This window comes from Opisthocomus hoazin, chromosome Z, assembly GCF_030867145.1.
Source record: "Opisthocomus hoazin isolate bOpiHoa1 chromosome Z, bOpiHoa1.hap1, whole genome shotgun sequence".
Taxonomy (NCBI): Eukaryota; Metazoa; Chordata; class Aves; order Opisthocomiformes; family Opisthocomidae; genus Opisthocomus; species Opisthocomus hoazin.
In genome coordinates, this window is record NC_134454.1 from 13,718,958 (window position 1) to 13,746,001 (window position 27,044).

The 27,044-nt window shown below is 39.8% G+C and overlaps 1 protein-coding gene across 6 annotated transcripts in view; it reads left to right on the plus strand.

Moving 5' to 3' along the window:
* Positions 1 to 1,647: 1,647 nt before the first annotated feature.
* Positions 1,648 to 27,044, plus strand: part of FER (FER tyrosine kinase) — a 196,671-nt gene continuing 171,274 nt past the window's right edge. The window contains exons 1-6 of one of the 6 annotated variants that reach the window (XM_075447289.1): positions 2,070 to 2,342; positions 6,563 to 6,739; positions 14,093 to 14,213; positions 14,918 to 15,025; positions 20,318 to 20,576; positions 24,741 to 24,914. In XM_075447289.1, the coding sequence (XP_075303404.1) occupies positions 20,370 to 20,576; positions 24,741 to 24,914 (381 nt within the window). In that variant the 5' untranslated portion in view covers positions 2,070 to 2,342; positions 6,563 to 6,739; positions 14,093 to 14,213; positions 14,918 to 15,025; positions 20,318 to 20,369. Of the gene's footprint in view, positions 1,701 to 2,069; positions 2,343 to 2,753; positions 2,955 to 6,265; positions 6,740 to 14,092; positions 14,214 to 14,917; positions 15,026 to 16,750; positions 16,795 to 20,317; positions 20,577 to 24,740; positions 24,915 to 27,044 lie in introns of those variants that run through there. The other 5 variants (XM_075447290.1, XM_075447294.1, XM_075447292.1 and 2 more) reach the window with 5 other exon arrangements.

Consider the following 27,044-nt stretch of genomic DNA (forward strand, 5'->3'; position numbering starts at 1 on the left):
GAATGGTTTGGAAAAAAACACTTAGTACAAAAAAGAACAAGGAAACCTTTCTTCCTGAAATGTCAAGTAGGTCCTTCAGGAAAGTTTAAAAAATTCTAATCAGAAGACTAACAAGGAGAAATTTTTCTACCCTCATACCAGTGTCTACTGGTTTTCATTAGGTTCAAGGCTCTCAAGGACAGCTAAATTATAGACATAATCATAAAAGATCTTTAGGCATGTGAACAGCTTGATTGACAAGCAATCTGCCCAATAAAATAGGTTATATCCGAATACAGCTGAACCAAGACTGAATCAGGCCATTTGCAGCTGTCTTTGTCATAAAATCCTGTCATTGATGATTTGTTATACTGAATTCAGTATTTGCATCTCATTTTCTTATCTATCAAATACTACATTGTTGAAAACTATCCAAATGTAAATTACTTCTTAAAACCTCACTTCCTACTGTAATGACAGCTTTTTTTCATCTCAACTTGCCTCAAGGTGCCTATGAATGAGGTATAAATGAAGGTAGTTCTTTCTCATTTGATAAACAGGTAAAGAAAGGAAATTATTTCTGTAAGATGTTTTGGAAGAAAATGGCATAAATGGCTTAAACAGAGCTGGAAAACTGCATGCAGCAAAGTTTCAGTAGTTCTTTTTAAACACTCTGGTCTAAGAAGAAGCCACGGATTGGAATATGCTCGCTCTGCCAACATGCTGTTTTTCAGACTCCTTCCTAAACACCAGCGACCGGGAACCCCTAGAGAAAGGATATTTGCCTGTAACTCTAATTTAAGCTGTTGTGGGGTTCTTCTGTTCTTCTGTACATATGAAATTCATCGTGGTATCAGACTCTGTTATTACTGCTTAACTAAATTGAATTGTTCATTTGATTTAAACACAATCTGATATTAAAGACAATATAGACCACCTTAATGTTCACGAAGTTTCCCTAAACCTCTCAAGTTAATGTCACAATAATAGGTCTTTTTTTCTTTTTTCTTCTTTTCTTTTTTCTTCTGTCTCCTCTCTTTTTTCTTCTTTTTTCCCCCTTTTTATCCTTTTTTTTTTTTTTCTTTCCCCTTCTTTTCTGCTTCTCGTTACCTGTTCCTGACGCCGAGCTGGCGAGGTAACAGCACATCAGCCTCCTCGTCTACCTGCCCACCACCTGCGATGCGCAGGGGATGTTTCCTCTCGGGATTTGCCACCTTTTGGTCCCGCGCCCTCCTCTGACGCTCGCACCTGCGTTTCCGCGATCGAGTAACGAAGGGCGCAGACACGGCACACGCACTGTCAGCCCGGCGCACGTTGCATCGCGGTGCGGTAACTGCGCAAACACCCCCCGCCAGCCATTACACCTGGAATCGGGGCTTCCGCGCCCGCTCCCCACGAGCCCCGAGGTGTTTCTGGGCGTCCCTCTCAGAACGAGACCCTGTGAGGAAAACCGTTGCTGGGAAACGGACCCACCGCGCGCCGCCCCCAGCGGAGCGCCACGGCTCCCTTCCAATCGCGCCGTCTCTCCCAGCCGGGAGGCGGCAGCGTTGTCGCATCTTCCCTCGCTGACTGGCCGCCAGCTGCGGCGCGTCAGCGGGAGGCGGGGCGCCCCCGGATTGGCTGTGAGGGAGCTGGGAGCCTGGCGCTGATTGGCCCACTCCCGTCACGTGGGGCTGGTGGGGCCGTGACGTCCGCGGCGGCGGAGGGGCCCGGCTTGTCAGGTAGGTGGGTGCCGTGCGCGGGGCGGCGGTGCCGCCGCTGGTGCCCGCGCCTCGGGAGCAGAGCCCGGGCCAGCGCCCGGCCACCCCCCGCCCCGCCGCATCCCTCCGCCCCGCCCGCCCGGCAGGCAGGCAGGCAGTCGGTGCGGCGGGGCGGCTAGGCCCGCGCGGGGATTTACCTGCGGGCGGGGCGGGCGCCGGCGCCGCCCGCGCTTTCCTCTGAGGGGGCGGCGGCGGCATCCGGTCGCTTCGGACGGCGGTGGCGGGGGGAGAGGTCAGGGGTACCGCGCTCCCGGCGGCGGCTCCGCCCCGGCGGCTCCGGTGGCGCGGCGGGTGCGGGTCCCCGCCCCGGGGCTGCCGGCGGGCCGGGCTCCGGAGCGGAGGGAGGGAGAGGGCTGAGGCGGCCCGCTCCCCGCCGGTGCCCGGCGCCTCTGTTCCCCCGCTGCGCTCCGGCTGTGCCGCGGCGCCGGCCCGAGTGGTGCGGAGCGAGTGTTGGTGTCGGGGAACGACGGGCGTCGGACGCCCCTCTCCGCGCCGGAGCGCGTTTCTGCGGTGTTTGCCTCTACCTGAGCCCGCGCCCTGTCTGAGCACCGGCGGTGTTGCCGCGCTGTTCAGCGAGCCAGCGGTGCTTTCCAGGCGGCTGAGGTAGCTGTTCCCCACTTTCCAGCAAGCCTGCAGACAGTGACTGCGATGCTCTGCGGAGTTTTAGTGCGGGTGCTTTTAGCAAGTTCCAGTGCGCGAAAGACCTGGGTGGCATCTGAAACTTTTTGACCAATATAGTTTAATGAGTATTATTTTCAATTAATTGTACCTGCTAAATCGTATATAATAAAAAGATGACTGATACAGTTTGCGACATGTATCTGCTAGTCTTTGGAAGGCCTGGTGAGGTGGGATGGTCATACGTCTCAGCTGCTCACAGTCAGAGCAAATTGGAAATGATGGGCATATTATAGGTTGAGTTACAATAATGATTGTTGTTGGTGAGGCAAATGTTTATTCTCTCCTTTTATAAATTCCTTTTTAATGTGTTGAAGCCAATTGTCAGTACTGTTACAAGTACACACGCGTGGGATGTTAACCCCAGAAGGGCTGAGCTTTGGGGATGTTTCTCTGAAGGAGATGAGATTTTGTGTGTACAAGGTTACTTTTTAACTGAGCAAAAGCTCTGCTAAACATCACCAAGATCCTTTCCTGCTTTCCTACAATTACAACTTCATGCCACAACGGAGTCTTTCGATGGAAGGTTCCTCTTCGGTTGGTATTTGGATTGCTGGTGTATAAAATGATCGTGTAGAAATCATTCTGAGGAGATGCTTGAAATTAAAGACAGGCCGAAGAGGGAGTGGGAGGATTTTAAAGTAGAGCGATACAAAGGAAGACGGGCCTTTGTTACGAGAGGGGGAGAGGTAGCATCTCCTGCACTGGAATAAAGAGATTTAGCACAGGGGACACGAGACTCCATGACGTGGGGTTGTGGTGCAGCTCGGTTGCGTGGGATGTATTTCCATACTTAAAAGCGTTCAACTTAGTCCTCAGTGCAGTGGAGAGCGGAGGCGCTTTGGGGGTGCGAAGTAGGGTCACGTTTGAGTTCGTTGTCCTTGTGGAGACCCTCTCCCACTGCCTGGCTTGGCCCCTCGGCAGGCGGAAGGTATGTTGCCGTGTCAGCCCGAAGGCGGAGGAAGCTGGCGGCCAGCCCGGCGTTGCTCCATACACGGAGAAGGGCTAGCAGCATGAGGTCATCGCTTCTCAAGGAGGAGGGTTTTTTTTGCAGTGTGTGGGAAGTGGGTCTAGGGAAAGGAAAGGGGATTCTTTTGCTTGGGGCGGGGGAAGGAGGAGCAGCAAGAGGAGAGAGGAAGGCCTGTGTTTGTTCCAGCAGGAAGTAAACTGCGTAGATGCTCCCGTTTGAAGATAAAACTGTCCACTTAGTACTGTCTTAATTGTAGTGTTGATGTATTTGCCTTATGAAAATGGATTTTGAATACTTAGTGGAGAGGTTTATTGTGCAGTAGAGATAGTCTTGAAATTGATGAATATTCACTGTTTTATTTGGGAGCTAAAGGGTTTAAAATACCGTGCGTGTAAATACGCACAAAGTTTCTGCTGTGTAACGTTTGCACTAGGTAATTGTAGCATTTCTTTGGAAAGATTTATTTTGGAAACTTTCTTTAGTAGTGAATCAGTGGAATTCGTAGCTTTGTTTCTGGGGTTTGAGAAAAGATAGTTACCTTTCTTTTTAAGAGATAAGAGTGTGGTCATGTGCAGGGCGTAGGAAGTTTTGGAAATGGTTCTTAAAAAGCGGCAAGGTGCTTTCAAAATGGCCTTTTTTTGTTTGTTTTTTTCTTTTTTTTAGGACAGCTTCTTGGGATGGAAGATTTTGATTTCTGTCATCTCGTAGTGTAAAATCATGTTTGAGAGCATGACTAATCTTTGTAATTCCTCCTGCAAGTTTAAATGCAGAGTTCTGGTTGGTTTTGAGTGTAATGAGTCTTAAGTAATAGGGATTTTTTCAGTCCTGTGTGTTTTCCTGGTGATGATAAAAAATAAATTAAGACTTAATGCTGTTATTAATCTGAGTGAATTGTACTTCGTAACATCATTCTGCTTTGGATGTCAGATTACCATTTGCTCTATAGTCACCAGCTTCCTTCGCGTTGCTGCCTTTCTACGCTAGAGGGAAAATGCCAAATGGTTTAACCAAGTACAATTTCAAACTTTCCCACATCTGAGCTTGTTACTAACCAGCTCACAACACGCAGATGAGTGTCATAGCAGTGTGTGGAGACAACTCTATGCTCATAACTGTACTGTGGTTCAGGGACTGTTTTCTGGCCAGTTGTACAGGTTTGTCAGAATTCTGGGTCTTTGAAATGCACTGGTCGGCTTGTCAGAACACAGCTCTGGCTGCTTAGTCTTGTCTCTGTTGTGAATTTGGCACCTTGAGCAGCGAGGGTATTTCATCAGGCTTTCTGATACGGTTGCTTTTATTTTCTGCCGAGGGGAGGGTTACTGCTTGGGCTGAATCTTGCCCTCATGCTGTTGGTGGGGTGTATGTGGAGTAACAGTGCTGTGAAACATTTCTGTGACGTACCTATGAAGACAATCGCATGAAATATTCAACTGTTAAGGGATAAATAAAAACACTGCGTATGTAGTCTTAATATGTCCTTTAGTTATGCTTTACCGTATTGCTTGCACAGTACTGCAGTCCATTTGGAACCCTGTCTTATTAAGTGCTAGTAATGAAAATGCTTGATGAATGACTACTTAATAGCTTATCAAGTATGAGGCATTTTTCTATATAGTATTCAAAACTTGGTCTGAAGACAGTCCTGTTGTAAGCTCTCTTGTAATTGTCATCATTTGATCTTAGAGTTTCACGACTCTTTTTTCATACTATGGTTTTGGAAGTGTTTTATTTTAACATGAGTACCTGAGGCATTAAGAAATTAAGCTTAAACATCAAAATAAATTACCATAATTAAGACCTAATGAAAAATCAATTACCTTTTACGCAGGGGCAACCTGTGAAAAGTTTGTGAATTGTTGCGTATTATGTAAGCACACTCTGCCAGAAGCAGAAATAGAATCCAGAACAGTGTTAAAGTGCATTAATCACAAGCCCTTTGTTCCCTGAAATTGCCTGTTTAGAAAATGGGAGACATACAATTACAACAATGAGGTGGTAGAGTCGTGAAGATGATCTTCTCTGACAGAGTGCTGAATCATCCTCAGAGCACTCCATCCTCTGTAATAAATGAGTCAGGCATATGTGGAGAGCAGCACTGTGGAAGTAATTACATGATCACATAATGCATATTCCAAAGAGGGTGGCATTTAGGTTTTCATCCTCAATTTGTGAATCTCTTAATTTCAGTACCTGATTTGTCAGCTTTGTGGCTTTTTTCCAGCTCTGTTTATGCCTAACTTCTTGCTTAAGAAAAATTGGAAAATCTTTTTCCATACATTGACAGCATATTGTAACTTACATGATTCATCATCACGTTTATAATAATGTTTGCTGTTTGAATGGAGAGTGGTAGTAATAAGCTGTTTTTCTCAGTACAAAACAGACTGGAATGGGAAGGGGCGTACATTTAATGGTTATTGAATAAAGGCAGGAATAGTTTTGTGGAGTATGATGAAGTATTTGATGCTGTAATGCTCAGACAAATAACATTAATAGCGGCTCAGCTGGTGGAGGCTGTTAGCCACTGGGGTAGTAAAACACAAAACTCACCCTTGGCGAACCTATAAACAAATATGAGTAGGGTTTTAGGATAAACTTTCTTAATCTTTGAATACCTAAAGCTTGTGATATCTGCTGTTAAATTGCATAAGTTTGTTAAAATCTATTTAATGTAGTGGACTCTCACTACATCTGTTAAAAACAGCTTTTGTGAATTATGTAAAAGCTTTCTTTAATGTTTTGGGCTTCTTTCGGATGGCATCTGACTTCTTAGTTGTGGTTTCTGCTTTGAAATGTCTATGAGTGTAAAATGGTTCCCTACAGTGTTTGTATCCCGAGTAAGTTCAGGACTTCCAGATAAAGGGTGCAGTCAAGTGGAGTGGATAAGTTTTAAAAATATGACAGCTTAAACACTGTAAATAATAGTATTTTAGAACAATTGTGCTATCGCTTAAGCAAAATGTTGTGAGAAGTGCTTTTCTAGCCAATTGTATGGAAAATCATACAACTTGGGAGCACCTTTTTACTGATTAGAAGTTATAAAGCAGGGAGTCAAAACATCTGCCTGTTTATTGTTGGTATGAGTATATTTGTTGCATGTTGATACTGTGAATGGTGTGTTTTCTTCCAAGGAGAATGTATTTTCTGTAATTTCCATAATATCGTTGTTTATCAGTTGAGCAGATGTGATAACAGAAGTTCACCAGATAAAAGCAAATGCCTGGTTCGCCAAATACAGAAAAAAGTTAGCAGTTGAAGTGCGCAGCCAAAAAAGCAAAGAATTGTTAAGAGTTAAAGGTCTGTAACTACGATGGAGGAAGGCCTTTTTCATACCCGAGGCTTCGTGGATTAGGTGAGTGTTGAAATTGGAGTGGGAAATCTGTCATCAGTGAATTGAGGTAAATCTGAAGCTACCATTTCAGTAAATTTAATTGGCATCTAGGTCATGTAGTTTATCTAAATGATTCTTTTTTATATGAGGAGGTAATTACACACTGCCTTACTAAGGTCAAAATCTCAGTTTGATTCAATCCTTCTCTTCCACCATGGCCTCTTAGTTTTCGATGCTGCATGCTTTCTAACTCTGCTTTTCTGGAGCCAGCTGGTACCCTCTGAAAGGAAACCTATCCACAGCTGACAGGATTGTTTTCTGCAGGCTCTGCTCCAGCCACAGTATGGATGCACTCTGCAGCAAATTCGTGTCCTGTGCAGAACAGTCTTCTGGAGGTGTTCTGTCCCTCTATGCCTTGTGTCCTTAAACCTAAGGCTTTATGTTTCTACAAAGCGTGCAGTGCACTCTCTGCGTATCGTGCTGCTAAAACATGATTCTGATGGGCTACGACACAGCAGTCTCTTGTGCTCTAGTGTTTCATCACCAAAGTGCCCCCCAGAGGGACTCGGGGGGACTAGTGGAGATGCAGGGATTGGCAGCGTGGGCATGGTTGGTCTGCTTTCAGTGGGTGGGAGCTGCCCTTTGCAAAGCAGTGACGGAGCAGATGGTTGTTAACATTTGACTGTTACAATAGGATGGTTTGTGTCCCTCTGCAGAATTTTTCTCAGGTTAAGCTGGGATTTCAGGTTTAAAGATGCAGTCAAATTCCCTTCAAGGGTCTCTGAGTACTGTAAGGCAAGAATTCTGAGGGACCTGAATAGCTATTGCCTGCAATACAAACATTATCATCATCCCTAAATTTTTTTTTATGAAGAATATCCATAAATGCTGCTGTGTTCTGAAGAACATTTGCCTCATGAATTAAAAGTTAGCTGCTTGGTATCATTTCTAGGAAGAGTACTTTTGATACGCAGAATGAAAGACTGGGGATAAAAAAAAAATGTTGCAGTAAAGACCAGTTAGGCTGAATCTTATGCATGTAAATAAAGTTCTATGTGAAAAGTCCAAGCATACGATTTTTTTGCTCATGTGCACTCTAGTGCCGTTTTTCCAGAGACCTGGAAGGTTAATTATCCACAACTTTTAACTGTTTGTTACAACATCCATTAATTAAAGTCTGATCCATTTATATGTTTTCAAATGAGAAGAATACCTTTCAGAAGGAGCGTTCTTTATGACTGGGAAGGCTGATGATACCCAAACAAAACTGAATCCGAAAAGATAGAGTAGGTTTCTTCATGTATCTTGAAAAGTTAACCCTGGTATATATTTGTAAAATGTATGTATTAATATTTGTTCTGCACTTCAAGTGTTGAAGAGGGTGCAAATGTTCAGTCATCTGTCTTTCTGATGACTTTACTTTTATAGTGAGAGTAACTGTATCCCATTTAACAGAGAGAATTACGACAGTAAGTATCTTTAAGGTTATGGCGCATGTGAAGAAAAAGTCATTCAGCTCAGGAACAGCAAACAAAGACTGGAGGCAACGCCTTTCACTGGACCACATGATATGTTTCCTCAGTGTAGGAGTCTGGAATATCAGCTGTTGAGAAGGGGCAGGACTCTTCCTCATGGATATTGGTTCCTCGTGGGTTGGTTTTCCATACAGAATACTGTGTAATCGAACTATGTTAAATGTGATTCAGTGGTGCCAAGGAAATAAGTGACCTCGAGAAGACTGAATTAACAGTGAGGTAGCTAAGTAGAGGGTTTAATGAACCAGAAGAATGTAATTAGTTTAATGAAGGAGGAAAGAAGAAGAAACACCCTGATTGCTCTTGGAATTTCTGTTCAAAGAGCCATAAATACTTGGAACTGGATTGTTTCTCCTGAGGAGACCAGTATTGTCGTATGTTATAGACTGATGGCAGATTTTTAATCTAATTTCTTTGGCTGCAGCGAGAAATTCTGGCTGCTGTTGGGTCATAGGAAGAAATAGAACTGCCTCTAGACTTTTTAAAAGTATTTCACGTTGTGTGGATTTCTGTTTTTCTATGGCTGTCCTTAAATCTCAAGAGCTAATACAGTGCTTCTGTAAGGAGCTCCTAGCAGTGTTCTGGATTTCTAAGTTGAAACGTGCAGTTGCAGCAGCTAGGAGAGTTTTAGGACCTGATATCTTTCCAGGAAGGAGTCTTACCTGGTGTTTTGTGATGACGAGAGACCCTCAGTACTGTGTCAGTATTCTTCCCTGCTCTGCCTTCCCTGAAGGGATGCTTTAGTAGGCTGCCTCGGGGGCGAGGGTTTGCACTTGCATTTTTTTTTTGCCTGTGTGTTCATTTTGAGTTGCCATGTATTTATCTCAAGGCAGATGGATATCAAGATATGAAACATTACCTTCAGAAGTTTGTTTCTTTTTTTCAAAATAAGGAAGACTGCTGTCTATCTTTAAGCTGGAGAAGCCAGCATCTAACTGAATGAAAGAAATCAGCAAAGAAATAAGTTAACTGTGCGTACACCAACTTGTTAGTTAACAAGATTACTACAGTTACTTTTTAATTTTGGTGCTGACTCTTGCGGCCACTTTTCTTAGCAGTTGTTTCCATCTTCACTATTCATCTAAGACAAGAGATCTCTTGAGTAGTTTAATTGTCTTTTGTTGCTCTTGTTCAGAAGTTTCTTTTATACACTATATAATATACACTTTAAAATGAGTCTGAGTCACTAGTGTGTTTAGTTGTTTCAATTTGTGGCCAACTTGCTGTCATTTTAGCATTGTATGTTTCTTTAATTCGAGAAGAGTCCCGTCCTTTAGCTGGTGGAACTTGTAACAGGCTTGGAGATAATGAAGTGCAGTGCCTGCCATATGAGAATAATTTTTATCAGCCTCATCCTGCTCAATCCGTTTTTCTGTTAAGATCTAGTGTGGTGATAAATGTTGCAACACTCCAGAACTGAGAGTTCAGTGAAAATTCATTGGTCAGGTATAATCTCCTGAGGCTGTGCTTTTCTTTAGCTTTCCTTGTAGCCTGGAACTTAATTAAGGAAAGCTTAATTCCTGGAAAAATACAGGAAGGAAAGCTTTCTTGACTTGTAAACATGTGGAAGGTAACAAGAAACTAGGTTCATTTACTCTTTGAAAGCAAGGTGTGGGTGGTGTGTCTGTTATTTTGTATATGGCACTGGCCTTTTCAGAGTTACCAGGAACTCAACACTGAGTCTGCAGAGTGCAGACACACTGCAGGGTGTGACTTCTGGCAGCCAGCCTAGCTCTGCTCTTCCTCACCTGTAGCTGCTTTCACCTTGTTGTACTCTGCCTGGTGGGATTCAGTCTTCAGCGTCTGCCTTACTGTTTACCTGTGGCTGTGAGGCAGAAGCTGCTACAGGATGGAAGCAAAACTGGTTGAGTAACTGTGCCTAGAGAGCACGTGCCGCATGGTTCACAACCAAATGGCAGCTCTTCCTGTTGCACATTTTTCACAGGAAACCTGAGATGATAAAATAAAGGGCATGCTGAGGAAGTTTTTGGGCTGTGGGGAGCTGGGAACAGCTGCAGGTGTGGTGGAGGATGAAGTTACTGTTTAGAATAATCTTGGCAAATGGGAGACATCATCTTGAACAAAGCAGGGTGTCAGTGCCCGCTGAAGCAACATACTGTCTGCAGGCTGGACTGCATGTGTCCATGATGGAGGAAGAAACAGAGTGAGGTGCAGTTCTATGGAAAAGGACCTGGAATTTTTGGATTGCAAACTAAGGAGGACACAGTATCATGCTGTTGGGAAGAGGTTAGAGCACTCAGGCAGGAGCTCAAAAGTAATTTAAAGTAACCTTTCTGCTCTGCTCAGAGTTGGTGGGTCCTACAGTAGCCCACTGTTTTAGGTTCTGAACTGTGAGTGAGATGGGCACCAATTAGAGGGTGTTCAGAGGATGGCAGTGGTCTAGTAAATGATTTAAAATGAAAGATTGAAAGAATTAGAGTTGCTTAGTCAAAAATTTAGGATATTCCGGTTGCGAAGAAGTGACTGATCTCTCTGTTCCCCAGTCATGGGATGGGGAAGGTGAGATTTGGTCACTGAGAAACTTATTCCTCATGTGAAGGGCAGGGGAATACTAAATCAGCCTGAGAAGACTGAGTCTTGACAAAAGTCTTTCTGCCATAAGTAAATATATGTAGTTCTTTGGTGGAAGGGGAAGGAATTAGATGGTGTCGTTAGATTGAGGCTTATACTTACGTGACTGTTAGTGATGTACTTCCATCACGTGTGTTGCTACTATTTGCATATGTGAAAAGTATTCCAACAGGTAAATGAATACTTTATATATCCAAAGAAGGAAGTGTGTCTTCTAATTCTAGCCAGAGGGTCTGAGAGCTGTTTCCTGGGCTTTCATCTGGTTGTTTTTTTTTTTGTTTGTTTGTTCTACTGACTATTGTAAATCCTACTCTTTGGAGCTCAGTGCTTCTTATTTGCTTGTATTTTTAATAAGATCACAGCTGCAAGAGCTGCTACAGAAAACTGTCTTAGTACAGCTGCAGGGGTAAGAAAACGAGAGTGCACTGTGAGGATGTTTATGCATCAAGTGAAGTCCGTCTAGCTCAGTATTCACTACTGTCAGATGAGAAGGGGGTGTTAGCACAGATGTAGAGTAGTAGTTCCTGTTCTTCTTTTGCAGTTTAGAGACATCTTGAGATGGAAGTTCTGCTGTTCAATAGATGCGGGTTTTTTCTTTTTTTTTAATAAATTTTGAACCTGTTTGTTTCTTGGTCTCAAAAATGTCTTTAGGCAATGCATTGTTTCATTTAGTTATTTACTAGGCAATGAAGTACTTAAGGGCAACTTTTAAAAATTTCATTTGACATTCCCATGTTCTTCTGGGAATCACTTCAGGCATCTGACATATCATGTCACTTAGTGCTATCGTGATTATTTGTTTTTTGTACTTTGATCTGACACCCCGTCATATGAATCTGTTTCGTGAGCTAAAAAATTCGCTTTACTTTCTGTGTGCAGAAGCTGCTCCGTACTTTGATCGGTATTACCTATACTTTTTTGGTACTTTACCTTCTTCATGAAATAGAGTAATTTGAAGCTGTAGGAACACCATGAATGTATCAGCAGTGTAAGAATATGTTATGTTCTCTCTTCCCTTCATTAAAAAAAAGTGTGATATTCTGGATGATTCCTAACCTGACCACTTCAAAGCACTTGAACAAAAGTTTTTGAAGATGCACATTCAGAAACTACCAGCCCCTTTTTCTGGTAGTGGCATTAAATCACCTAGAGTTCTCTCTCCCAGTGTGTTACATTGCATTTACAGACATGTGACTTCATCTGCTCTTTTATGTGCTTGTTGCTTAGTATTCTGGTGTTCTTTTGCAAATTTTTTAATGATGTGTCAGTTTTGATTGCTCAGAATAATTTTGTATAATTTGCAAACTTAAGCACAGAAGATATGTGAAATGGCAGATGTGCAGGTGACCGTTCTGAACAGCAGCCCAAGTCCTGGCACAGATTCTGGTGAGGCTTCTGGCTCTTTCACCTGTGGATCTTTGTCTCTTAAATCTTAGCCTGCAAGGTCTTCACTTCTGTAACAGCTTCCTATGAGAGACATCAGCAGAAACTTTTTAGAAGCCTTTTGTTCACTACCACTTCCAACACCTTTCCACAGGATCCTTGATTCCTTCAAAGAACTCTTGAAGTTGTGAAGTGTGCCTTTCCTCTACAAAAGCTGCGTTGTTTTTTCTCTCCTTGTTATTCCAATCTACAAATTCATCAGTATGTTTTTAACCACCTTGGCCAGTATGGAAGTCAGACTGTCTTTGTTGTGCTTCTCCTGATTGCCTTGTCAAGCTCTGAAAAAAACTGGTAAATTTTCCACTCTCCATTCCTCTTTACTTAGGTCCCCTTAAGCCTAAGTTTTTGAAGAATTAATAGTTTGACAGTTTCATATTTGATGCTTTACACTTCAGCTGAATAGGATCTGTCTCTGGGGAGTTCTTACTGTAAATTTGGTATTTTGAAATGCTCCTCTGGTGCTTCATTTTGAGAGAATGCCCGATATGTTCCCAGTCTCAAGAGGCTCCGGCGTGCGGTTGGCTTTGACTGTCTTGGAAGTAATTTTGGAAAACAACAGATCATCTAGGTTTTCTGGGCTATCCTTATGTTCTTTTAATTCTTTATTTTATATCTTCATTATCTAGTTGTTTATTGCACTGAAGTAGCAAGCTGTCTGTAACTATCAGATTCTACTATGTTTGATCTTAGAAATAGTAACAGGAGTTTTGTAACATTTTCTTGCTCACTTACAGATGACAATGTAGTTCACTGGCAACTTTTTATTGTACTTCCGTGTACTAGCTAGTATACCCCTATGAATTAGATCAGTAATGGACTTGTATTACCAGTTTTAAGTTCTACTAATGACCTGTATGCAGATTAAAATATGCACGTAGATAAAAAGTAAGTAGTAACTGGAATTCGGAAGAAAAGTTAGGTTTTCATTTTATTTTTATATTGACAAACAAAATTCTATATATAGAATTCTATATCTTTATATTGACAAAAAAACCCATATGTGATAGAGTAGTTCTTTAAAAAAAAAGAAGGGTGTGCTTTTTGTCTGTGTGCAGAGACTAGAAGATACAGCTGTCTGTGTTTGAGTGGCTCCAGTCTGTTGTTTCATTTAGTAAATGGAATTTTCAGAAGGGGTTTGTTGTACTACCTGCAGTTCTTTAACATCTGCTTGAAATCTGAATGTGCCCGGATGCTGGTGGTAGTACGTGTTTTACTTTCATGAGTCCCATTTGAACCAGAAAAGGGATTAAAAATAGTGGTCCTGTCCAGTGATATTCTGGTGTTTCCACCTGGTTTGTATTTGTGATGGGAGGATTGGAGCCAAATTTACTATAATGTTTTGCTCTTGCTTGTGACTTTTGCTGATGAAGATGTTCTCTTGGGCTTTGCAACTTCGCAGCAAGTATTTTTGTAGCTGTTATTAAACATGTGGTGAATTTTGTAATGCTTCTGGCCTGCTGTGGGTTTTTTCTCCTTTCATGTCTGCCTGCGTAGCTGCTGTTTCTTTGCAGTGACTGAATGTAAGCATCACTTAAGTCTTTTCTATTTTTGGTCATGGAAAGTGGATGTTTTGTATTTATATTAGGCAGCACTGTGTTTCTAGAATGTCACTAAGTAACCAGAAAGAAATACTAAATAATGTCAGTTTGAATATGACCTAAAACTATCCCTTCGTAAGATTTCATAAATGTGTCCATGATTAGGGCTTTGTTTTAAATAATGGACATCTGCAACATAGTTCTCTTTTCTTTACCCTTACATACTGTGTCTGACTTTGTTTTGCTTACTGTGTCTTGTCTTACAGGGGCACTGGTAAATCACTACTTAATGTCTCATCTAAAGATTTAACTTTAAATCTGTTATGAGATTGTGAGTGAACGCTTAACGTGGGTCCAGACGTAACTGACAAAGTATACCATGCACTTGTAAGCTATATGCAAAACCCATTTATCATTAGTTTTTATGTTTTATATACTTTCTCTTAATATAAAACCTTCAAGATCCAGCCGTCTGTTGCAATTTGCTTCACCTAGATTGCAATCCAGGGTTACAGCTTGAAATTTTAGTGCTGTAGTCATCTTAACTTTCTGACCTCTTAGTATTCTATGTATTGGAGTAATTAGAGCCATATGAGAAATTTCTGTCTCTTAATTGGTTACCACTTGTTTTCTTGAAGTCTAGTAAAAATACCACTACTAAGTTTGTCTTTCAGAGAATGGATTTTGGTCTTCCATGCTTTTGTTTTCCTTATTAATGGGGTTCCTGTTTGTTTTATCAAGGGCAAACTTCAAAAATAAATGAAATGATCTAATTTTCTGGCTACAACATGCAGTGTCATAAGAAATTCCAAGGACGTAAAAAAAAAAATCTTTGGTTACATGAGTAGAGACAAAATTATTTCTTCCCTCAAAACTGTGTGTGTCAAGTGATAGCATACTACTACTTGCAGTCATTTGAGTACCTTGCACTTTTCGTTTTCTTGACCTCTTGTCTCTTTTTAAAAAAGACCTATCTTTCAGTGGTAATATGAAAATGCAAAGCAATTTACTGAAGTTTAGGTTTTGCATTGTATTTTAAAATGCTGAAATAGTAAAAAAAAAAAAAAGTTTGATCTGTTTGTCTTTCACAGAGTCCCCAGAAAATAAAAGTGTACTTCAGAAAGTGAAAATCAGAAGTAACAGCTGCTGACATAGAGAGAAGTGTATTAAGGAACATTTCTTGAGGAAAATTTTTCAAGGTATGTGGGCTATGTTTTGCGGAAGAGTGTTCCTGAAAGTAAGCTGCCTAATTTGCCTTAAGTGTACTAATAATTCAGACCAGGTTTGAAACACTCAGGCTAGCTTTAGATTACCACTTTGGATGTTTATTGATGGCAGTAGCTCTATGGAAGCATTAATTCAGCTAGTTCAGGTTGCATACATTTCACATCAAATGCATAAATAGATAATCTGAATATGTGCTTAGTGTAAACAAATGGTGGGTAAAGCATTTGTTTTATATTTCATAGTCTTGTACATCCCAGGAGCAGATCCTACACTAACAGAAATACCAATTGTTTAACAGTAATTTTTATTTAAGGTATGAATGAAGGGCTAAGAATGATTTATTTCATTGTTTTAATGGAATAGAACTACTGTCACATAGTAGTTATAACTAGTAACTTATTCAGAAATTGAGATGGACTGTCTAACAAATTGATAACCTGTTATAGAATTGCTTTTGAATCAGTACAGAAGCCTTGAATTTGAAGATTGGTCTCCTGAATCCAAGTCCTGTTCCTTTTCTGATTTTGAAGTATTCCTAATCTTTCTAGAAAGAGTCTGTAAGGTAAAAGGCATGCTAAGTGATATGGAGCCCATGCAGATTTAGGAGCAAAGGAGTTGACAGCAGATCAAGAGAGAGTGTGTGGTCCTCTCTGCATACCATGACCATTCTGTGTTCCTTCTTCTGGAGGGGCCAGATGTGTGCTGTGCTTTCCTGTTCTGAATTTAACTGGGGGCCAAGTGTGCTTCTGGTTTGTGGTTTATCAGTTGTCTACTTTGTCACTGATTCTGTGAAGACGCAAATTCCAACTGGTGCATGTGGATCTGTCATTATTTTAAGATTAGCAGTCACAGTCTTGGATATATTTCATGGCAGTATATAACAGAAGGCACCAATTGTTGTTAAGGGTAGGAGAGCGTCCTGGGAAAGTATTGCTATATAAGTGCTCTGTTCTTCCCTTCTCATTTGATTTTGGTCATTCAGACACACAGGACGTTTGATCAGACACAGTATGGTCATGCTCATGTGTCAGGGACAGGCTGCAATCTTTAAATTAAATGTGGATTGGCTATGAAAACTACTTTCTTCAGAGTTATTGCTGGAGTCCAAGAAGACTACTAAAGCTGGAACATTGGCTTTATTTGATGAGGGGAGTGTTACAGTATTTGAGGGATTATGTGACTGTCACTGAAGTTTCTCACTGTCATTCTGACAAAATTTAACATTGCTTCATTTGGAATCCGATTGCACCACTGTGGTGATGGTGGTTGAGGCAAGTCATAAACTGTCTTCAGTAACTATGCTTAGATTTAGAACTATTCAAGGTTGCTTATTCACAGTGTATTATTAAATGTATATTGAGCGTTTACTTCCTGTCAGTGATTAGTTTGTTGTTTTGAGAGTGATTCTAAAAAGAAACTCTTACTTTCTTGGAATTGGCGCTAAGACATATTTTAACTGTTAAAGCTTACCAAATATCGATTGGCTAATTTGCGTATCCAGTAATTTTTATAGTAAGATATGTATCTCTCTCTCACAATTCAAAATAAAAACATAAACTAGCTGAAACTCATTTATCCTATTTGATGCCACAGGGATTTTATTACTTCTACAAAACATGCTAGAGTGCAGTTTGTGACTTCACTGGCCTATCAAATTATGTAAGCATTGTTCGTGTGTGGGAAAAGAGGTAAACCTCATGGGTATCTGCCAGAAGACAGGAAAGATCTCTTCACAGTAAGAGTAAGCAATTCCTAAAGGTTTTTTCTGTATGAATTTAGCATATAATGTGTTCCTTGTCAACAATTCTCCACCTAGCTACTTTAAAGTGTGATGTCATCTGTTTTTTTTTCTTTTAAGATACAGTATTCTGCCGTGATTTTTTGAGAAAGATGTTGGTTTTTTTTTCCTTCCCCAGATACCTTTCACATTATATTTTCATCTTTTCAACATTAGAATAGGAAGTAGGTTTGTGTCTCAAACTCCTTGTATCTCCTGCTGGTTCCACAGTAGATTTTTTCAGGGTTCAGATTTTGTTGCAGTACTTAGTTTGCCTGTAATCAGTGGTTGCAAAATCTCATGGGAATCTGTCTGTCTTGCATGTTCAGTAGTGAACATTGTAAGGTTGTACAGTAAAGCCAAAAAATGGGACTACTGTTATTTCTGCCATAGTCCGGTAGTTGTGAACATGGGAAAGCCCAAGGAGGATCATGCCACAAATCACAGCCCAACTTTTTTGCTGTCCTTAAACAGCATCTCCTGGTGCCATGGCTGGAGATGGAGTGCTGATCTAAATGGATCATTGTGCCCAGATGGTCATTGTAGGTCCCGTACAGCTGAAATATTCTGTTCTATTGGTCTGACCCTGTAGGGCAGCTGTCAACTTGTCTGTGCTCACTAAGCAGATAGGTACCAAACTTGGAAAAATACCGATCTGCATTGGTGCCAGGTATTGTCTTTTTGAAAATTGGCTGTTTGAGATGTGCTTGTGCTTTTTAAGAGTATTTGAAATACAGATTGCGTAGAACACATCTATTCATGTGTTTGTTAATTCTTACAGTTTTGTCTTCAAGTAAGTGCGTGATCTGTACTGTTTTCAGTTGCTTAAAAGTTGTTTAAATTGTTAAAAAGTATTAAAAAAAATTCGAAGTGGTTTTAATTAAAATTGTTGGTTTTTAGCTTATCGACAGTTAAGTGGCTTAGGTCTTGGATACTTGTTCACCACTTCTTGGCTTCCACAATTTTGGAGCATTTAAGTTTTGCTGAATGTCTTGATTTAATATTTTCTTAATTTTCAGAGAAGGTGTACAGAGGCTGGCTTATCTAGTTGGGAATCATCAGCTCTGAGACTTTATGCTTTGTTAGTCTTAACAAATCAGAATTTTGCCACTTTCTCAAGAGGAATTTTTGCTGTGCTGCTTCTGTCATGTGAACGGATGAATTTAAAACAAAGACCGAGTCCAGTATGTGTACAATTTTTGCCTGTATACCCAGGCATCTAATAGTATAATCAGCAAAAATCTAATTACTACTTAGTGAGGGGAGGCTTAGCAGACTGGAGTGAGATGTTGTTGGATCTTGTGTTCTATTGATTTTTGTAATCTTCCACAGTGAGTCAGATGAAGCAGACTGAAATATCGTATGCTGAGAAAGTTTCCTCCTTCCCTTGCCTTCCTGCCTCTTGGAGGTTAGAGCAAAAGCAAGCAAGCCAGCACTTCACTCATAGCACAAGGCCAGGGTTCATCCTGAGATTCAGTTCCCAGAAAATAAAAGATACGATCTTTTGTCATAGCTAATGTGCTAGGATATTTAGGTAATGTGCTAGGAGAAAAATGAGCATAATCCAGAAGTGGGTGTAGGTCTAAAGAGTGTCAAAAAATCACAAGTGCAGCTCTGGTCGTGTTAATAAGTAGGTACTTTAAGATTATTTCTTTTGCTTGTTTTACAAAAGTATTAGTGGTTCTGCAAGGCTGTCCTTAAATTTAACTGTGAAAATACTGTTATTAATACAACTAACGATGACATAGTCCATCCCTTATAGATACAGCCAGCGTGAATTACTTACTGTTGCTCTTTATGACTGGGGTCTTAGCTGTCAGCAAGCATTCGGATTAAAACACACAGCTTCAAATTAAAGAGCACATGAAAGCTTGCCATAGATTTAAGGTTACTCATGCAAGCCTGACTTGTCTGTATTGTATAGATGCATAGTAACATGACACTATTCTTATTTTCTTTATAGGATATTTGTTTCTTTCATTACAAAGCATTGTTTTTATTCTGAGAATAAACACATAGTGGATGAGGATTATTTCTGTAATTTACTGGAAGAACTGAGGAAGGCAGGGAACTGCTGGAACAGAGAAATGATCCTGGGGGTCAGGCTAACGTGGAGGTCACACTAGGTTCTGATTTGCAAAATCTTCTGAAACTTTCTGTGGTAGCTGAAGCCAGTAACATCTTTTGTTTCTGGATGCTTAATATGCTGAAGATGCTAGGCACTCTGAAAAGTCTGTGTTTAAGCCTTGTACATACCAGTGTAGCTGGTACAATGTTGACATTAGTTTATGCGTCTCTTGTTCTCAGTGTGAAATAAGATTGTTAGTCCTGCTTCACCCAATGGGCTGTTAGGAAGATAAATCTGTTAATGTTTTTAAAACACTGCTAATTTAAGTGGCAATTTAAAGCCTGTGAAGAAATTGGTACTTCTGTGTTCAGAAGAGCTAAGACTTGGCTGGAGTGCAGGAATTAGTGAATAAGCAGTACACAGGCTATGTCTGCACTGCAGTCCAGAGCTGTAATTGCAGTTAGTGTCAGTTCATCTTACCTAGTTTGAAGCTGATTAGTATTGGAACAGGTTTTTGGTGTGTACACAGAGAAGAGGGTTCAGCCTGCATTGCAAAACCTATGCAAGACTGTGGAAATTACTCGAATGTGTGGGTTCAGGTCTTCCATGATGTGGCTGCATGTCTATCAGTATCAGGTGCAGGTGTTTTAGAGCTAGATCAAACAGGTGTCTCTGACCTGCAGCTATGTTATAGGATTGCATAAAGCAGCATTTCTTATCTATTTATCAAATTGTGTTAATTTGGTACAGTGAGACTGGACAGCCTTAGGGGAAAATTGTGTGAACTTAAGGACTCTGCCCTAATGTGTGTCCCAGGGGACCAATGGGTGGTTGTGTGGGGAACCTCGTTTGGGGTATTTTCTGATAGATGGGAGGTTGAATCTTTAAGTTTGATGCCCTGCTAACACAGTGTTTAGGAGCAAACTAACTTCTGACTAGCTATCCATTTCCCACACATGCAGTGCCTGAGAGCTGATGTTTTATGTGGATTTTTCTGTACTGTTAGGTCAGTAAACACCAGAAACAAATGTTTTGGGTCACCAGGAGTGGAACAGTGTAGTTTGTAGTTCTTGTCTGGAGATAATGTCAGCTATACTTACTTAATTAAATATGTGAATTGGTCTTTAGTATCTGTCTTAGATGCTTTTACGTGTTCCCTCATAACTCCCCTGTAAGTTAGGAGGGTACGTTTTGCAGATGGAAAGTGGAGGACAGTTCTGGGTCTGAGATCTATTCCAGTCATAGAAGGGTGTTCAAAATAGTGTCCTGAACCTACTTGTGGTTTATTCTGAAGAGGTGTATGTATGTGGTTAATCTGATGCTTAAGTTATTTCAGAGTTTAGACGTTAATAGTTGCACTTTGTCATACCAGAAGCTTTTCTTTCTATTCGTGTTTCATGAATCTTATTCTGCTTTCAGATGTGGTGAAGAGCCTGTATTTTCCCCTGTGCGATATATAGTGCCTTAAAAAATGGGGTTTGGAGGTGACCTGAAGTATTCTCATGATGCTTTATTAAAACTGCAAGACTGGGAACTACGGCTGCTGGAAACGGTGAAGAAATTTATGGTCATGCGAGTAAAAAGTGATAAGGAGTATGCCTCCACTTTACAGAATCTTTGTAATCAAGTAGATAAAGAGAGCACTTGTCAATTGGATTATATCAGCAGTGTATCCAAGGTAAGATTGAAGTATTTTGAATTTGGTATAACCTTGGAAATAAGCGCTGGATGTATTTTTGTTTGTTTTAGTTTGAGTTTGATTCTGATTTATTCAGTTTCTTGAGAGTTAATGTTGCCAAAGTGTTTAAAACAGGCTCTACTTAGTTCCTCAGTGGAATAGGCAGAAGTTGAGCTCTAGTCCTGTTTTGAAAACAGTAACTGAACTAGAATCAGTCCTGAATTCTGAAATTCAGTATTTTAGATTCCTGGGTTGAGCCTGTTGCTTTGTTTAGTGTTTTCAAAATAGAATATGCTATAGTAAGCTTTTCTTTTAAGACAGTTAAATAGGATCTATTGTTTATATTGTATAGAATTTGTGACAGAAACAGAAAAATGCCAGGAAACCGAGGCAAAGCTTAACATTCCAGCTGTTCTTCACACTGCAGTGTGTGTTGTAAAAAAACAAACAAACAAAAAAAACCCCCAACAAAACAACAACCCACATTGATTCAGGATGTTTCTCATAATTGTGAGGTTATTTTGGACCTGATTTAAAACAACAGAGTTGACTATTTGTGAAGGTAAGGCTGTCCTTCCCCCAGATTATAAATTTTCAGAATTAAAGGAAGTCCAGTAAAGGTACCGATGAAGCAAACTTCCCTATTTCACCTGTTTTTAAGCTTCATTCCTTACTTGGATTCCTTCCTGACTAGAAAAAAACTGTTCTGTTTTAAGGGCTTATTCAGTTCTTGGCCCTTCTGCTGTAGTGATGGTTACGCAGTCCCTTCAGTCTGAAACAAATCCTGATCTCCTCTCTGCAGGAAAAAACCCTTTTTGGGTCAAGTTAAATTTTAGACAAAGCAGTTTTCATGTAATGGGCTTATGGGGTGGCTGCATGAATACTTGCTATGGCATAGTGGAACGTGACTACTCGTTGTGCAGCAGTCTAGTTCTTGTGATGCAAAAGCTGCGCTGCTATAGCTAGCCTGCTTCAGCTACCCTCCAAGTAGCACTGCACAGTGTTTATCTATAAATAATTCTGTTGTTGCTTCCCTCCCCCACAATAATTCTTGTCTTGTAAATTGACATACTGCCTTTTTTTCCATGTGTTTGTTTTAGTGGTGTATTTGAGATGCTTTTTGCCCAGTTATGTTTTTTATACACAGTTTGTTATAGATTTTGCTGTTTAAATTGTGATGATTTTGGTATATAATCGTTAAAGCATTGTCATTAGCCTGAGATTGTCAGAAGTCAGGTATTTTCTTCAAGCTTTCTTCTGTTGGATCCCAAAGTTTTGTGTAGGATTGTTGGTGGTAAGACTAATATTTCTTACTATTGCTGCCCCACTGGTTTTGGGTGCTAGCTAAACCGTATTAGTATTCTTTTAGCCGATGAAACAGAGCGGATTAGGGCTAGAACAGTAGAGGGTCATTGGTGTCAGAATATTTAGCGTAATAAGATATAAGCAACTCCTAACCTTCATGCCGCTAGCTCAGTCTGGGATGGTTCATGCCAGTGACATGGGCACTTCCTGTGTGCAAATAAATTTTAAAAAGCTGAAGCTCAGACTTAAGCCATATTCTTTTTGGGTTAAAGAGAGGCACCTGTGTCACATTTTGAAATCTTGTTTTGGACAGAGGCATTCAAGTTGTTCTTTCGGGATTATTTTTATTCCTTTTTTCGTTTTCCTTTTTTTTTTTTTTTCTCCTGTTGAAGTGGTGACATTTTTCTCTCAAGCCACATCCCTGATCTCTACATCTTTATATATCAGCAAAAATATTCATATGCTGGCAGATCTTTTGTGTGGGCTTGCCTTGAAATTTCACTGTCACCTTGGATTTTAAAGTTGTGTAGTGACACATGGTCTTATTGGTTTTGGGAGATAAATTGTCTGAATTACTTATTACTTTACTCACCTCATTCTAATTTACTTTACTATTTCATGACACTTTTTCTCTCTTCCTGACATTTTACAGAATCAAAGTATGACCAAAACATTACGGGACATAAATGTAGTATTTTACATCTCATAAGATTTAAAATACCTGTGTATTAAGTTTTTGGTATTATGTGGCATCAAAACCAAATATCAAGCTGTCTAATCTTCTATATTTTTTTTTTAAGTTTACAGCAAGAGTTAGCACTTTGAGAGAAGTGGTGTTTGGGAAAATCTGTCCTATGCTTTTTTCAAGCAGGGGCAGCAAACTTGCTGGAAGGCATAGTGGCAGTAATCACTAATGCTAGAAAAGCAGTATTTTTAAGTGCTTCTCAGCAGCTCTTTTGTGTGCGTGTATTTCTAAAAAATACTGTTAAACCGAACAGTATTGTATTTTACTGCTTTTGATAGATTGTGGTTATTTTCTGTGAAAGGAAATGCTTTGCCTTTTCTGCTATCCCCACCCAGCTGCTTTTCTCTCCCATATAAAACTCAATTTCAGAAGCCATTCCTCAAGTATAGCTTTTCACTTTAGCTTTTCCTATTTTAAAATAATAAAATATAATCAGACAAAATGCAGAAATCCTGTTTAATCAATGTTTTCTCAGTATGAAAAGAGGAATTTAAAGAACAGGAAAATATGCAAATGATTTTTTTTTAAAATGTAAAGGGAACTTTTGGCTATATTTCTGACTTATTCAGTTTCATTTGGTGAATTGTAAGCTAAGTATTTCTTTAGAGTACTTGTCCTGTTGAAAAATGCTTTTGCTGTGATTTTCAGGATTGATTGAAATGGTACTTGTCTCATCAGTAATAAATCAGCCTTAAAGAAAATGGAGAACTCTGACTACATATTCACCTCTGAGAGTGCTCTTGTGAACTCTTCTACAACCACAAGACCTACTCCTCTCAGACAGATGTTTAATGATGTTTTTATCCTATGCAGCTTTAGAATATGGCTTCTAATGTCATTTGGAAAGTGTCTGTAATGGAAAGGTGGAACAGTTTTCAGCTGTAGCTGGGAAGCTTTAGGTCATGACCTTTTACAACACCACACTTGAAGCAGTCTGAGATAGCTCTGTGCCAGTCTGTGGGATGTTTACAAACTAAAGGAAATGTTAAAGATGGTTTAATATATACAGGAGTTAACTGTCTTTCGTTTCATTCGCTAGAATCCAGTTTGCATTGCCGCATTGTCATGTAGAGATGGAAATATTATGTGTATGTGTTTATATATGAGATGTAAGGAAACCCCAAAGCTACAAAACAAATTAATTTTCTAAGTTTTGATGATTGAAGGTGGATTTCTGTCTTTACTAAGAGTAAGATAAATGCTAGTAAAACTAGCATACTAGTTGCATTCAAAACCTGGTAATTGTATGGCATGTAGCCATTCTGAAATCTTAGATACAGCGTAGAATTTGGTGTCAGGAAGTTATCTCTAAGGTATCCAATACTGTTCCCATCAACAAAGTGTGACAGGGAGCTTTAGGGTAACAAATGCTATTATTTGAACTGAACTTTAGTTTTGTGTTCGTATCTATGGTGCAATGGAGGTCTCTGTTCACCTTGCAGTCCATCAAAATTCAGAGCCACACACAGCACATTAAGCTGTCCTGAAAAATGACTGACAGAATGGCCAAGGAAGTTATTAAAGTAAAGGTGCAGAAAGATACTGGGTTACTATGACAGATGAGTAACTGCTTGTGTGTCTCAACCTGTTAGGACCTTAAGCTTTGATACTGGTGGCCTGATGCTGATGCTGTCAGTTATGAGAAGCAGCTGGTGAATGGTATCCTCTTAAACAGTAACCACTCTCATAACAGAGGCATTTAGACAAGGGCAGAGAAGTCGGCTTGAACAGAGTAACTGTGGCTGAGAAACAGGAGGACAAAGGACACGGGAACGTGCTTGTTAGGGGTGTCGGGGCTGTATTCCAAAAGAGGCTGCAGAGCTTTCATTGGTGTTCATACGTGCTAGGACAGTGCTGAAGGGCGAACATACAATATTGTATTGTTGTCTCTGGTGTTTTTTTATGATTTTATGAGTAAGTTTGAGGCATGGTTTTGCTGTAGCAGGAAGAACATTTTAGAAGATGTCAAGTGCATTTGGGTAAGTTTAAAATTCTTTTTTTACTGAATTGTTTTTAACAGTGATGCATCTTTTCCCACAGCTCATGTTCATCCTTTGGTTATTGGTAAGCAAGAATAAGTAAGTGCTTTTCTGTTCTGACTTTTTTTTTTATAGTCTTGGCTGCTTGTGGTACAGCAAACAGAACAGCTGAGCAAAATAATGAAGACGCATGCAGAGGATCTTAATTCCGGGCCTTTACATAGGCTTACAATGATGATCAAAGATAAGCAGCAAGTTAAGAAAAGTTACATAGGTGTGCATCAACAAATTGAAGCAGAGATGTACAAGGTATTTTATTCATCTGTGCTTTATAAATTTATTATAGTTTTGTATGTTTAAAAAGTAATATATTGAGAGTGGATTTTTTTTAGTTCCTCTGGTTTTGTTTGTGGTATGGTAAAAGTAGTGGTTTGTGATATGTAGAGTGCCTAGTTTAAATTTTAGTGATTTCCTCCACATTTTCTTTACCCTGCTAGCTGGCATGGCAGAGATGGAAAACTTTATTGTGTATGAATTTCGATGGACTGATAGCACTGGAAATGCTCTTTTTCTGCTAGGGGATGTTCTCTGTTCTCATTCCACTCTAGACATTCCAGGGACCAAGGCACTGAAAACCTTGGTTAGTGAATGCTCTTGACAGTCCAGACTCGTTTAGGTGGGGACAGGATTCTAGCCCCCATTCTAAAATATAAATCAAGTGTAAACCAAACATTATGTCTAGAGATTGAGCTCTTCAGGGCCTTTTCTGTTACATGTTGGATGTCCTGCTTATGTTGAAAGCACTGTATCTAGTCAGTAAAGATGACAGAAATCACAGCTTCATTCTGGTGCTCTGTGGGAAGTTTAACTGCAAATGCCAAAAATCAGATTGATAGTCTGAAAGGTCTACTGAGAAAAGCACTGTCTCATCTCTCTTCCAGCAGAGAATTTGAGATCTGGAGTAGTGTAATTAAAATGTAACATCTGAGTAGTACAGCACAAATGTCATGGACCGGTAAGATTCTTGGGCTTGTTACGAGAAGAGCTTAAAACTAGTACTAAACATATATGAAGTTAAATAAGGTGGCTCTAATGGGACTGCTTCCATGATATGCTAGGATCTTGGCATCTTCCCCATATATTGACTGTTGGGAGTATGTCCTTTTAGATGCATGGTCAGTAGGCTGTCTATCTGATAAAATTTCCAAGACAAGTAATAGCTCACAGCCACTTATGGATTGGTGCATCTGAAATTAGTCAGGACAGAAAAAGAGGAGAAACTTGTAGCATATGTTAGAAATAATAGAGGTTAAATATATAGAAAATTGGAGAAACAGAGAAGGAAAGAAATGTAAGAAAGAGGCTAGATGAAACAAGACTGCTGAAAGTTCAGGTATAATGTACAAAAGACTGTACAAAACATGTATTTTTCTTGTTAATAAGTTAACTCTAATAAAATCTCCAAACTGTCTTTTAAAGTAAGGCTTTTTCAAAATATATGGTGCATATTGAGCACAACTACAAACCATACTGATTTTAGTTAATTATGGGCTGCGTGGCCATGTAAATATTTTTAATACTCATGAATAAGCTTGCATTGTTGTTTTTTTATTTTTTTTTCTCCTTCCTGATTATCCTAAGAAGCATTTGAATAGCATTCTACTTAGGTATGATATCACAGAATCACAGAATAGTAGGGGTTGGAAGGGACCTCTGTGGGTTGTCTAGTCCAACCCTTCAGAGGTTTGTGTCACTGGAGCACTTACAGGATGGTTCCCAGAAATTCAAAATACTTCTCATATTCTGTGGTATTATTTCTGCTTTTGTTACACACGGAAGCAAAATACTTATAATTTCCTAGGACATTATCCAAAACTTGTGAAGATCAGTGTCTGTGCAGTTCATATCTTTAGGATATGCTGGCAAAAATGTATGTTTTCCTTTAAGTGAAATACTTATGTATCATCCTTTCTTATTCTAGATGCCTCTATGATGAGGAATCTTTTTGATAAAATTCTAGAGGACAGTGAAATACCATGTCTCTTATCTGAAAGTAGTAAAACTTGTAGATGTATTCCAATTCCCATTAAGACACTTGTTATTTTTTCTTTATTTCATGAAATTTGAGGTAAAAAAGTAGAATACTGTGCTAGTTAGGCGGACAAGACTCTTTAATATGAAAACTACATTTAAGATGATTCTTGACCATCTTAGTTCCTTAAGTGTTATTTGGTGACAGAGGTGCTCTTGTTTTTGTTTTGGTCTGTTGGAAGAAAACAGTCTAAGAATCAGTAAAATATATTTTGCAATTATTATAAAGGTTTCTTAATATTAGTGGCCTATTTTTTATTTTCCAATTTTCTGTAAGAGAAGCATTTCCTTGTTATTTATGTCTTAATTGTGTATACTAATTCCTAATTTAATCTTTTTCTCCATTTC